This window comes from Lithobates pipiens, unplaced genomic scaffold (assembly GCF_037356315.1).
Source record: "Lithobates pipiens isolate NorthernLeopardFrog02 unplaced genomic scaffold, aLitPip1_a1.2 Scaffold_16, whole genome shotgun sequence".
NCBI classification, from domain to species: domain Eukaryota; kingdom Metazoa; phylum Chordata; class Amphibia; order Anura; family Ranidae; genus Lithobates; species Lithobates pipiens.
In genome coordinates this window covers 385972175-385986283 of record NW_027507748.1, presented here as the reverse complement: position 1 = coordinate 385986283, position 14109 = coordinate 385972175, and the positions used below count along the sequence as shown (strand labels likewise).

The window sequence follows — 14109 nt, the reverse complement described above, 5'->3', positions numbered from 1 at the left end:
AAAAAGGAAACAGTGCCTTGCATTGTTAAAAGGTGAGGCACCATGCAAAACCTAACACTTTTCTCATCAGGTTGTGTAAACCCAACCTTATACTCTCCAGTTTGCTGTGGTGGTGCGCAACCATTGATACTATCTTAGTGCATGCCACACCCGTTGTATACATTAAGGGTTTGCGCTGCACATACCACTATTAGGCCCGCCCACCACTCCACCTGGGGAGTGCAGTTTGGTGTCATTACCCTGGGCACTGGATGACCCGACCTTGTCCCGCCACTATTGATAATGTACTTAGCCTAAAAATAAATCCTAATGCAACCACCACATCTATGTACTGGTTAGTTGCAATATATAACATCTTTGTTTTTGGGTTTAGATATACTTTAAGCATACTTTTTTTATGGAACTATTGTATCTGCAGAATTAAACATTGATGACACTTACTGTTGTTAGTAAAAGATTGTAGAAAATAAGGATCCCTGTGTATGAAAGGTTACCATGAAAATAGAGGATCAAAATTTTCTATGACTCCCCCCCCCCCCCATTTAAGACATATTGTACAATGGATTATTGTGTGTACTAATTGCACCCAATTATACATTTCACTCTGTTAGGCTAGAATAAGAGCTGGAGTGAAGCCAGTGAATGTCCCTGACCCCAGAACTTCACAAACAGATGTTTTGAAATCTGATTATGGATTAGTGGATAATGGTAAGTTGAACACACAAAAGAATGAACAAAGTGTTGGTATACTGTTTGAATGGCCAGGATCATTTAGATATCTATCAGTACTTTTTATTCTACTTTACTCTCGTGTTAAAGGTGACAAATTACTACAAATGGATTTTCTCAGTACTCCATGCATGACTGCTCAGATGCAATGGGCCTAGGTTACAATTAATGTAACACAATGGGATCAAATCCCCTACCACCCTTGTCCTTTTACCCCATTAAATAAGACATTTACAACCATTAGGTTGGAAGGGTGAGCACTCAATTCCAAAAGGGGGAAGTGGGGCCTGTCCTTATCATAAGTGCTGGAAAGACAACGTTACAGCAACTTTAAATGCAGGCAGGGTCAAGAAACTGCCATCCACCCATCAGTGGATAGCTGACGAGCGCCCCACCTCAGCCAGCGCCTGTTCCACACCTTGCTGCAGGCCAAGGTTGAAGATGTCAAACCCAATATCATTAAGGTGACCGCCTTGCGGTCTCAACAGATCATCATTAGTACCCTCCAGAACCTTGTGACAGATGACGAACCCCCCGATTTGTCGAACAAACCTGGTGACCTGGGCGTTAACTTTGCGACGGAAGTGTTCCAGCCAGGGGCCAGGTATTTCCCTGGCCCATAGCAGGCAAGACACGATTTCCGACCAGATGAGCACCAAATTTGTATAAACTGCATAGCATTTAGCAATGTCCCGTTTGATAGCAGAAATTAAGTGCACAGAACATGTATAACCCACATCATTCCCTCCAGCGTGAAGAATCAAGATGATGGGGCCAGACACGTGGGACCAAAGGTGCAAACACTCTGGAAGGACCTGAGGCCATCGTAAACCTCGAAGCCAAAGCCAGCAGATCCTGGTGAGATCATAGGTAAAACCCAAATTCTTCTCGTGGCTCCGAACTTCTGCCCGATGACGACCCAGTAAATGAAGGAATCTCCAATGATCCAGACCAGAGTCGGGTAACGATCTGAAAATTAAAACAAGTGTGGGCGGATGTACAAAGAAAAATGAGACGATTCCCACCTACCCAAACACTGGAGTTCCATATCAGAGAAACCCATACCCGAAGCCGCAGTGGCAGCGCCGATTTGAAAGGAGTGGGTTGCAAAGTCACATGAAGGGAGGCACAGTTTTTCGAGGCAGTAACAAAAAGCCTGCAAAAATTGGAACTTGCTAAGAGAGGAGGAATTCGGCGTGGACAAAGAAACTAGGGAACCCGGGGCATAGAAACAGGGAAACACTTGGGAAAAGAAAGGGATGCTGCACACCCTGAGTACTATCGAAAAAGGGGAAGTTGTCCCCCCAAGAGGGGTTTTCTAGGCAGCAAAGCGGTGTTGAAAGGATAACAACAGGTTTAAAATTGAATAAACTTTAATGAGACATAGTTTCAAGGGGTGACAATTACAGTAAAATTATGAGCTATGGTACAGAAGATAAGGAAGTGCAACTACACATGGGAAACTAAACACAGTGATACACAGTGTTCAAGCTCTTAAGTGAATCCTGGTGCGTTTTGACTCCATCGGGTCTTCTTCAGAGGATATATGCCCTGTAATTAAATTTACATGTATGGAAATACATCAATATAAACAAATGTATATAATAAATATAATAATGATAAACACTTTGACATAGTTACCATTCGCGTAAGTATAGCCATTTCTCCTGAGCCTGAGATCCTGTAGGACTTCCACTACCCGGTCCTGGCAGGGTCCCCGGCTAGCCGACACACACCAACGGAGGGAGCCGAGCGCAACTGCGAGACTTACAGGGAGTTACACAGGTGGAAAGGTTCCCTAGGGTCGGTGAGGGGCGTGAGGGCGAACAGGCAGCACCTTCAGTTTGGGCATCAAGTAACAGCACTATCAGTGTATTTGAAGAAGCACAGATAGAAGTATAATTATACAGTAAATAATGGGATTAATAACTGTAATTTTAATTCGATTTTGCTGTTGTATCTGACCTTCCATGACCTTCCGCCCGGGTCATGGAACAGAAACAGCTCTCCTCAAGATTTGGGATGACGCCCTCGAAGCGGCAGATGACGGAGAGCCGTGTCTCCTCGTACTGCTAGACCTAAGTGCAGCGTTTGATACAGTAGATCACAATACTCTACTCGTCCGCCTCACAGAAGTAGCCGGAGTCCAAGACATAGATCTCCATTGGTTCGCGTCCTTCCTAGGAAATCGGTCACAGACAGTGAAACTAGGAAAATTCCTCTCCGAAACTCGGGCAGTCACCTGCGGAGTCCCTCAAGGCTCTCCGTTGTCACCCGTTCTCTTCAACATTTACATTCGCCCACTCCTTCAAATCATCAGATGCTCAGATCTCTGCTTCCACTCTTACGCTGACGACACGCAACTTTATTTCCGGATCAATGGAAAAAAAGATCACCAACAACAACTTGAAAACTGCCTCAAATCAATAGAGGACTGGATGACCACCAACTCCCTCCAGCTGAACCAATCAAAGACAGAGCTTCTTATCTTACACCCAAATCATAAGCCCGCAACCAAAACCTCCTGGTCTCCACCAACCGTCTTTGGGCAGACTATCTCCCCAAAGACCAAAGCGAAGAGTCTCGGGGTTATTTTAGACGCACAAATGTCAATGGATGCGCAAATAGGAGCAGTAGTCAGTCGATCTCACCATCTGCTGCGCATGCTTCGCAGACTCATCCCTTTTATCCCAAAGAATGACAAAGCAGTGGTAGTTGGAACAATCATTAATTCACGACTGGACTACGCAAACTCGCTTTACATAGGATTACCACAATATCAACTTGCGCGATTACAACTGATCCAAAACACGGCGGCAAGGCTGATAACAGGAAAAAAACCCTGGGAATCCATTTCTCCTTCACTGAGGAGCTTACATTGGCTAACCGTAAAAAATCGGATCACGTTCAAGACCCTTTGCCTCACCCACAAATGCGTGCATAGAGAAGCTCCGCAATACCTAATGGAGAAAATAAATCATTACACACCAAACCGCAGTCTTCGATCAGCCAACAAAAACCTCCTCCTCGTGCCCAAAGCCCGGTATAAATCCAAGGGGGATCGGAGATTCGCTGTCCAAGGGCCTCGGCTATGGAATGCTCTACCAATAAACATCCGCCTGGAAGAAAATCACCTGGCTTTTAGGAAAAAACTCAAGACCTTCCTCTTTTAGCAGATGATCAAAGCTCGCCACAGCGCCTAGAGGCGATTCAGTTCGCATTGTGCGCTATATAAGTATTTCATTCATTCATTCATTATTATAACCAGCGGCATGTACTTATTAACTTAATGATATAGAAAGAGGGATAGAAATAGTAACTAGGAATGGTTAGAGTTAGGGATATATCTGAAACTACATATATATCAGTAATACCACTAATAGGATTTAATCGGTAATATGAAAGAAGCAAAAGAAAGGAGATTGGACAGAGAAGGATAAAGGTAAAGGAAGAAGAAAAATTTGAGAAAAGGAGAATGGAAAAAAGAGAGGAAAAAGAACCTGACATGTGAGGGAGAGAAAAAAAAGGGAGAGGGGTATAGGGTGGATGGAGAATATGGACCGGGGGTGCGAGGACAGGAAGGGGGAGGCCAATGAAAGAGGGCAGAAGGGCACCCTACAAGGGTACAAAACAACCCTTCTGCCCTTACCAAAGTTGTCGGTTTTTGATGTGCGCAACAAAACCGGCACGCAGAGCTCATAAAAGGTAACGTCCTCCACCAGGATAGCAACCCAACAAGGACGTGGATATTGAAACCAATTTGCAGATGCGAAAAGCCCCAAAAAACGCCCAAGAGAGAGCCACTTGTAAAAGAAGAGTCTCGAACAGGGAAAAGCAAACGGACGGCAACAGGGAAAGGATACTGGAGAGAATAGTGAGGGAAACCGGGTGCCTGGAATCGGGGGAGTGAGTCACACGTCTCCAACCCCGCAAGACCCGATGAACAAGAAACGCATTTGTGATGTATACCCACCCAAGGAGCTGAAACCAGAAGGACAAAGCAGACATAGCTGACAAAACCGTGGAACCAGAAGAACCTTTTTGCAACAAATAAACAAGATAAGAAAATAACGTTACGCATCTTTCCTGTGAAGACGAGATGGAAAACCACCTCCTGATACCTGGACCCATTCGTCCCACACACAACAGTACCATGCTCACGTCCGCGGGGACAGCGACACCTGGTGGAGGTATAGCAAACATTGGAAACGAGGTTCCACGACTAGACTGGGCAGGGAAGCCGACAGGGCCAGGGCACAGAAACGATCAAGCTGTGAACGAGAGAGAGCATCAGCAATATGGTTAGCAGTTCCAGGGACATGCCTAGCTCTAAAGCATACATTAAACTGCAGGCACTTTAGAACCAAAAAACGCAGCAACGACACAAGCAGAGGGGATCTGGCAGACTGTTAATTGACCACCTGCACCACGCTCATGTTATCAGACCAGAAAACCACCTGGTGATTGCGCAACCGATTGCCCCACAGCTCAAAGGTGACATTAATTGGAAAGAGCTCCAGCAGTGTGAGGTTGCGCAAAAGATCCATGCAGGCCCATGAAGCCGGCTACCACTCAGCAGACCACTCACCCTGGAAAAAGGCACCGAAACCACAGGAGCCAGCCACATCAGTGTATGGCTCTAGCTGTGAGTTCGGTACCTGCTCCAGCAACCAACATGACTGGCCATTGTAGGACTGGAGAAAGGATAGCCACATCCTCAAGTGATCCCACGTGTGCTTGGTGATATAGATATAATGGTGGGGAGCAGCCACCCCCTTCATGGCTCATGCTTTAAGAGGCATAGTGGACCTTGGATTCCTCCTTGTCAATGCCGTCATTGACCGAGGGGCCAGAAGGATAGGAGAGATAGTGGATAAGGCTGAATTTTCCCTCAGCCCTTTTGGGGACCACATCGAGGGGGGAAACCCTCAGGTTGTGGAAAGGAGCCCACCATACGCCCCAAATACAATTCCTCCTGGAGTTTCTCAGCCACCATGGACTCTAATTGAACAGCCGTTTTTAAATTAGGTGCTATGGTCGGCATATCCGAAGGAGTAAAGGGGATCCAAAAACCACGGTCCAAACCGTCCCTCAAGATCAAGGCCGTTCTAGCCAGGGAAGATCTTATGACCGTAACAATGCGTTCACCCAGTGGACCCGATATGGCAGCATCACTGGACCTACCACAAATCAAATCACAGTCATACTCACTGAGTCACGGATGTGCAGCCAAAGAAGGTCAACCAACAGCAGGTCGAGGAGGAACGCCCGGTGCAGGATCATCTGTGGGAGGAGCCAACGGTGGGCCGCGATGTCCATCACCTTAACAAATTTTGATGACTGGTGAGCCAGTAGGCCACCGACCCTGAGGAGCCCGGGGGCAGAGGACGGCAGCCGAGCAGTATCTGGAGCAACCGGAGACCCCGGATGGAGGACTTGTAGCAGGTGCAGCCCACATCTTGGGCGTGGCGTGTGCGTATATCCCTCTCTGCTGGGCACAAGGAGATGGTGCCAAGTAGCAGGCAGAGGCAAGGCCACAGTGGCAGGCATCAAATGGGAATTTTCCTCCCTGCTAGGCACAGGGAGATGGTGCAGGGTGGCAGACTTGGGCAAGACTGTGGCAGCGGACGTCTGGTAGGAATCTCCCGCCCAGCCGGGCGCAGGGAGCTGCTGGTGGGCAGAGGTCAGTGATGAGGGGAGGAGAGCAGGCGACCGTTGGCCATCACCCACCCAGCCGGGCGCAGGGAGATGTGGGAAGGCAGGTGCCCGATGCAGGGGGTGAGAGGCACATGCAGCACGACTATTGCCTACCCAGCCGGGTGCAGTGGGATGCGGGAAGGCAGGGGTCAGCAGCATGTGTAGCTCTGCCATCCCCCACCCAGCAGAGTGTAGGGGGATGCAGGAAGGCAGGGGGAGAGAAGCATGTGCAGCTCTGCCATCCCACACCCAGCCAGGTACAGGGGGATGTGGATGCACGGGGGACATTTCAGAGGCAGTGTGGCCTGTAGCCATATTTGAATCTCCCGTCCAGTGGGGCGCAGGGAGAGACGCTGGCAGGGACATGCCAGCTGATCCAGACAGTGTTGAAGAAGGAGGAGGATTGGCGGCCAGTACAGCAGCTCCGGGCTGGCAGGAGCGGCATCTGGCACCGCCAGACGAACTTCGTGCAGCCCCCCACACTCTGATCTGCTGGGCGCCTACGGAGTGCAGGGGGGAACCAGGGAGAGCAATAGCAGGTACCAGCGAGCTGTGAGCAGAGGCAGGAAACGCCATGGCTCCCACCCGTGCTGAGTGGGGAGCTCACGCAAGGGGGGAACAGCCAGAAGATCCCAGGCGGACCGCCGGAGGACTCTGGGGCTCCGGGAGTGAGCCTGGCGAGAGAAGTCTCAGCCCGCAGAGTAAACAGATGGGGGGCCCACCGGGGAGAACTCTGGTGGCAGAAAGCAGCAGGGGGGGCAGAGGGGGGGGGAGAGCCGGGACCCATAGCAACAGGCGCTCCAGAGGAACGTGGGGGGGGGGGTGGCAGGAGATTAGGAAGGCCTGGAAGGACTGGGGCTCAGGCGGGAAGGCGGACGGGTGCGTCCCCTGGCCCTAGAAGCTGGGGGCCCCGCAGGTGGCAATGAAAAAGGAGGGTTGGAACAATATCTCAGGAATAAGGAGGGAGAACAGCCAGTCAGCCTAGCCTTGGAGAGCCAGCTCGTAGACCCTGGCCAACAGAAGGTCAGTGTCCATGGCAGAGGTGCAGGGTCCACAGCAGCTCTTCCATCCGACTCTTCCAAAAGACCCAGAATTCCCTGGGGCACACGTTCCCTGAGCTCAGGCCCATCCCATCCAGTATGTTTCAACCAATAATTTCCCTTGTCCGGCACCTGGCCATGTCCCCATCAGTCAAGGCAATCTTTCCCTAGGGAGGGGGCTCAAGAGGCCTTCACACGTAACACCCACAAATAAAAATGTATCATTTTTATTCCAATATTTAAAAATTTAAAGAGGAAAAATATGTCTAAATACAGCTGCCAACACACAATTTGTGATATCAAATTCAAATTTCCCAAAAATGTATATACCAGCGTAGAGCTTGATCAGCTCCATAAATGTGCATAAATGTGAAATATAAAGTGCAAATAATGCAATAAATATGTGACCTTAAATAAAGTCCAAATAATGCAAAAAAAATCACATATCATATATATATATATATATATATATATATATATATATATATATATATATATATATATATATATATATATATATATATATATATATATATATAACAATACATAAAGTGAAATAAAATCTGTGCAAAATGTCACGCTATAGAATAGCGACTCGAACGCCGTTCAGCGAAGCCAGAACTCTTGGGCCGTTCGCGCCAAATTCGTGTGACACTTACGGCCCACAATGCACTGCGCCATCGCAGTGCATTGCTGGCTCATGAATGGCTAAGCATGCACTGTGACCCCGCATGCTTGGCCAATCACAGCGCCAGCAGCGAGGAGAGCCATGATTGCCAGGATGCCTGTGGCCAATCATAGCTCAGGCTGTGTAGTACACGCCCCACACTCTATAAGCTTGTGTAGTTTGTTGGCATCTGCAGAAGTTAGTGGGTGTTGTCTGTGTACCTTCAACACAGTATACACCATCCGTTATTCACTGATTTAGCGTTCTTGCTCTTCTGTAATTGAGCTTTCAGCCATCTGCAGGAGTTTGTGGGTGTTGTCTGTGTGCCCTGAGCGCAGTATACACCATTATCCACCTATTTAGCGTTCTTGCTCTTCTGTAATTGAGCTTTCAGCCAGCTGTAGGATTTTTTGTGGGTGTTGTCTGTGTGCCCTGGGCGCAGTATACACCATTATCCACCTATATAGCTATATTGCGCTTCTGTAATTGAGCTTTCATCCATCTGTAGGAGTTTGTGGGTGTTGTCTGTGTGCCCTGAGCGCAGTATACACCATTATCCACCTATATAGCTATATTGCTCTTCTGTAATTGAGCTTTCAGCCATCTGCAGGAGTTTGTGGGTGTTGTCTGTGTGCCCTGAGCGCAGTATACACCATTATCCACCTATATAGCTATATTGCTCTCCTGTAATTGAGCTTTCAGACAGCTGCAGGAGTTTGTGGGTGTTGTCTGTGTGCCCTGAGCGCAGTATACACCATTATCCACGTATATAGCTATATTAATCTTCTGTAATTGAGCTTTCAGCCATCTGCAGGAGTTTGTGGGTGTTGTCTGTGTGACCTGAGTGCAGTATACAACATTATCCACCTATATAGCTAATTCTATTGTTCTTCTGTAATTGAGCTTTCAGCCATCCGCAGGAATTTATGTGTGTTGTCTGTGTGACCTGAGTGCAGTATACACCATTATCCACCTATATAGCTAATTATATTGCTCTTCTGTAAATGAGCTTTCAGCCATCTGCAGGAGTTTCTGGGTGTTGTCTGTGTGCCCTGAGTGCAGTATACACCATTATCCACCTATTTAGCTATATTGCTCTTCTATAATTGAGCTTTCAGCCAGCTGCAGGAGTTTCTGGGTGTTGTCTGTGTGACCTGAGCGCAGTATACACCATTATCCACCTATATAGCTAATTATATTGCTCTTCTGTAATTGAGCTTTCAGCCATCTGCAGGAGTTTTTGGGTGCTGTCTATGTGACCTGAGTGCAGTATACACCATTATCCACCTATATAGCTAATTATATTGCTGTTCTGTAATAAAGCTTTCAGCCATCTGGAGGAGTTTCTGGGTGTTGTCTGTGAGATCTGAGTGCAGTATACACCATTATCCACCTATATAGCTAATTATATTGCTGTTCTGTAATTAAGCTTTCAGCCATCTGCAGGATTTTCTGGGTGTTTTCTGTGTGCCCTGAGTGCAGTATACACCATTATCCACCTATATAGCTATATTGCTCTTCTGTAATTGAGCTATCAGCCATCTGCAGGAGTTTCTGGATGTTGTCTGTGTGACCTGAGTGCAGTATACACCATTATCCACCTATATAGCTAATTATATTGCTCTTCTGTAATTGAGCTTTCAGCCATCTGCAGGAGTTTGTGGGTGTTGTCTGTGTGCCCTTAGCGCAGTATACACCAATATCCACCTATATAGCTATATTGCTCTTCTGTAATTGAGCTTTCAACCAGCTGTTGGAGTTTGTGGGTGTTGTCTGTGTGCCCTGAGCGCAGTATACACCATTATCCACCTATATAGCTAAATTGCTCTTCTGTAATTGAGCTTTCAGCCATCTGTAGGAGTTTGTGGGCGTTGTCTGTGTGCCCTGAACGCTTTATACACCATTATCCACCTATATAGCTATATTGCTGTTTTGTAATTGAGCTTTTAGCCATCTGCAGGAGTTTGTGGGTGTTGTCTGTGTGCCCTGAGCGCAGTATACACCATTATCCACCTATATAGCTATATTGCTCTTCTGTAATAGAGCTGTCAGTCAGTTGTAGGAGATTGTGCGTGTTGTCTGCGTGCCCTGACCGCACTATACACCATTATATCCACCTATATAGCTAATTATATTGCTCTTCTGTAATTGAGCTTTCAGCCATCTGCAGGAGTTTTTGGGTGTTGTCTATGTGACCTGAGAGCAGTATACACCATTATCCACCTATATAGCTAAATTGCTCTTCTGTAATTGAGCTTTCAGCCATCTGCAGGAGTTTTTGGGTGTTGTCTATGTGACCTGAGAGCAGTATACACCATTATCCACCTATATAGCTAATTATATTGCTGTTCTGTAATTAAGCTTTCAGCCATCTGCAAGATTTTCTGGGTGTTTTCTGTGTGCCCTGAGTGCAGTATACACCATTATCCACCTATATAGCTATATTGCTCTTCTGTAATTGAGCTATCAGCCATCTGCAAGAGTTTCTGGATGTTGTCTGTGTGACCTGAGTGCAGTATACACCATTATCCACCTATATAGCTAATTATATTGCTCTTCTGTAATTGAGCTTTCAGCCATCTGCAGGAGTTTGTGGGTGTTGTCTGTGTGCCCTTAGCGCAGTATACACCAATATCCACCTATATAGCTATATTGCTCTTCTGTAATTGAGCTTTCAACCAGCTGTTGGAGTTTGTGGGTGTTGTCTGTGTGCCCTGAGCGCAGTATACACCATTATCCACCTATATAGCTAAATTGCTCTTCTGTAATTGAGCTTTCAGCCATCTGTAGGAGTTTGTGGGTGTTGTCTGTGTGCCCTGAACGCTTTATACACCATTATCCACCTATATAGCTATATTGCTGTTTTGTAATTGAGCTTTTAGCCATCTGCAGGAGTTTGTGGGTGTTGTCTGTGTGCCCTGAGCGCAGTATACACCATTATCCACCTATATAGCTATATTGCTCTTCTGTAATTGAGCTTTCAGCCATCTGCAGGAGTTTCTGGGTGTTGTCTGTGTTCCCTTAGCGCAGTATACACCATTATCCACCTATATAGCTATATAGCTCTTCTGTAATTGATCTTTCAGCCAGCTGTAGGAGTTTGTGGGTGTTGTCTGTGTGCCCTGGGCGAAGTATACACCATTATCCACCTATATAGCTATATTGCTCTTCTGTAATTGAGCTTTCATCCATCTGTACGAGTTTGTGGGTGTTATCTGTGTGCCCTGAGCGCAGTATACACCATTATCCACCTATATAGCTATATTGCTCTTCTGTAATTGAGCGTTCAGCCATCTGCAGGAGTTTCTGAGTGTTGTCTGTGTGACCTGAGCGCAGTATACACCATTATCCACCTATATAGCTATATTGCTCTTCTGTAATTGAGCTTTCAGCCAGCTGCAGGAGTTTGTGGGTGTTGTCTGTGTGCCCTGAGCGCAGTATACACCATTATCCACCTATATAGCTATATTGCTCTTCTGTAATTGAGCTTTCAGCTAGCTACAGGAGTTTGTGGGTGTTGTCTGTGTGACCTCAGTACAGTATACACCATTATCCACCTATATAGCTAATTATATTGCTCTTCTGTAATTGAGCTTACAGCCATCTGCATGAGTTTCTGGGTGTTGTCTGTGTGACCTGAGTGCAGTATACACCATTATCCACCTATATAGCTATATTGCTCTTCTATAATTGAGCTTTCAGCCATCTGCATGAGTTTCTGGGTGTTGTCTGTGTGACCTGAGTGCAGTATACACCATTATCCACCTATATAGCTAATTATATTGCTCTTCTGTAATTGAGCTTTCAGACATCTGCAGGAGTTTCTGGGTGTTGTCTGTTTGACCTGAGTGCAGTATACACCATTATCCACCTATATAGCTAATTATATTGCTCTTCTGTAATTGAGCTTTCAGCCATCTGCAGGAGTTTCTGGGTGTTGTCTTTGTGACCTGAGTGCAGTATACACCATTATCCACCTATATAGCTAATTATATTGCTCTTCTGTAATTGAGCTTTCAGCCACCCGCAAGAGTTTCTGGGTGTTTTCTGTGTGCCCTGAGTGCAGTATACACCATTATCCAGCTATATAGCTATATTGCTCTTCTGTAATTTAGCTATCAGCCATCTGCAGGAGTTTCTGGGTGTTGTATGTGTGACCTGAGTGCAGTATACACCATTATCCACCTATATAGCTAATTATATTGCTCTTCTGTAATTAAGCTTTCAGCCATCTGCAGGAGTTTTCTGGGTGTTGTCTATGTGCTCTTAGCGCAGTATACACCATTATCCTGTAATAGAGCTTTCAGTCAGTTGTAGGAGATTGTGCGTGTTGTCTGCGTGCCCTGACCGCACTATACACCATTATATCCACCTATATAGCTAGCTATATTGATCTTCTGTAATAAAGCTTTCAGTCAATTGTAGAAGATTGTGCGTGTTGTCTGCGTGCCCTGACCGCACTATACACCATTATATCCACCTATATAGCTAGCTATATTGCTCTTCTGTAATAGAGCTGTCAGTCAGTTGTAGGAGATTGTGCGTGTTGTCTGCGTGCCCTGACCGCACTATACACCATTATATCCACCTATATAGCTAGCTATTTTGCTCTTTTGTAATTGAGCTTTCAGTTAGTTGTAGGAGATTGTGCGTGTTGTCTGTGTGCCCTGATCGCACTATACACCATTATATCCACCTATATAGCTAGCTATAGTGCTCTTCTGTAATAGAGCTTTCAGTCAGTTGTAGGAGATTGTGCGTGTTGTCTGCGTGCCCTGACCGCACTATACACCATTATATCCACCTATATAGCTAGCTATATTGCTCTTCTGTAATAGAGCTTTCAGTCAGTTGTAGGAGATTGTGCGTGTTGTCTGCGTGCCCTGACCGCACTATACACCATTATATCCACCTATATAGCTAGCTATATTGCTCTTCTGTAATAGAGCTTTCAGTCAGCTGTAGGAGATTGTGGGTGTTGTCTGCGTGCCCTGACCGCAGTATACACCATTATCAACCTATATAGCTCTTCTCTAATTGAGCCATCTGCCATCTGCATGAGTTAGTTGGTGTTGTGTGCCTCAAGCAAAGCACAATATACACCAGTATCTACCCTTTAATTCCTGTTCTATAATAAAGGCATCTGCAGGAGCTAGTGGGTGTTGTGTGCCTCCAGCACAATATACACTACCCAATTGCTGGTTTTCCCATTTCCCTTCAGGCCATTACCATGTCTGGAAGGCCAACAAGGAGAGGCAGACAGGCACGAGCCGATAAAAGAGGGCAAGCAGGCTCTGTGTCTAGAGACAACAGTGCTGGTCGTGGACGCGGTGCATCGTCATCATCAGCACGTGGCCATGGGACATGCTTGTTCTTATTTTCGGCAGCTGGACATGTTGAGCCGCAACATGCCGAAGACTTGGTAGAGTGGATGACCAAGCCCTCTTCATCCTCTTCATCCTCTCTCACCCAGGCTCAGGGTACTATCAAAGAAGCTGCCAACGCATCATCTTCCCTTGTCTCAATGTCATCATCAGGGACTCCTTCCCTAGACCCACTACGTCCTCCTGAGAAGTCCCCTGAACTCTTTGAGCACAGTGTTGGGTACATGCTCCAGGAGGTTGCCCAGTGTTTTGTAGGCTCTGATGATGATACTCAGCTAGAGGAAGGCAGTAGCGTGAGGGCAGAGAGAGGGGCTGCTCAAGAAGGACAGCAATCTGGCAGTCATGTTTCACAAGCTGCAGCATACTGCCAGGTTTGCTCCAGCGATAAAGAGGGAGGGGATGATGAGGGCACTGACTCCACATGTGTGCCTGGTAGGAGAGAGGAGGAGGCACATGTCCAACGAGACAGGATGCACTCCGGGGGCCAGCTTAGGGGCAGCACACTGACTGAATCACACCGCAGAGCTCTGTCTGTGCAGGGCGCTGCCTCTGCGCGTTATTCTAAAAGTTCTTTGGTGTGGGCCTTTTTTAA

At 46.7% G+C, this 14109-nt stretch overlaps 1 protein-coding gene across 1 annotated transcript in view; it reads left to right on the top strand.

Annotated features, from left to right (window-relative positions):
* The window catches only part of LOC143983034 (multidrug and toxin extrusion protein 2-like), a 284277-nt gene that overhangs the window by 264164 nt on the left and 6004 nt on the right, over nucleotides 1-14109 (top strand). Inside the window, exon 16 of the mRNA XM_077482261.1 lies at nucleotides 612-708. Coding sequence (XP_077338387.1) covers nucleotides 612-708 — 97 coding nt within the window. The remainder of the gene's footprint in view (nucleotides 1-611; nucleotides 709-14109) is intronic.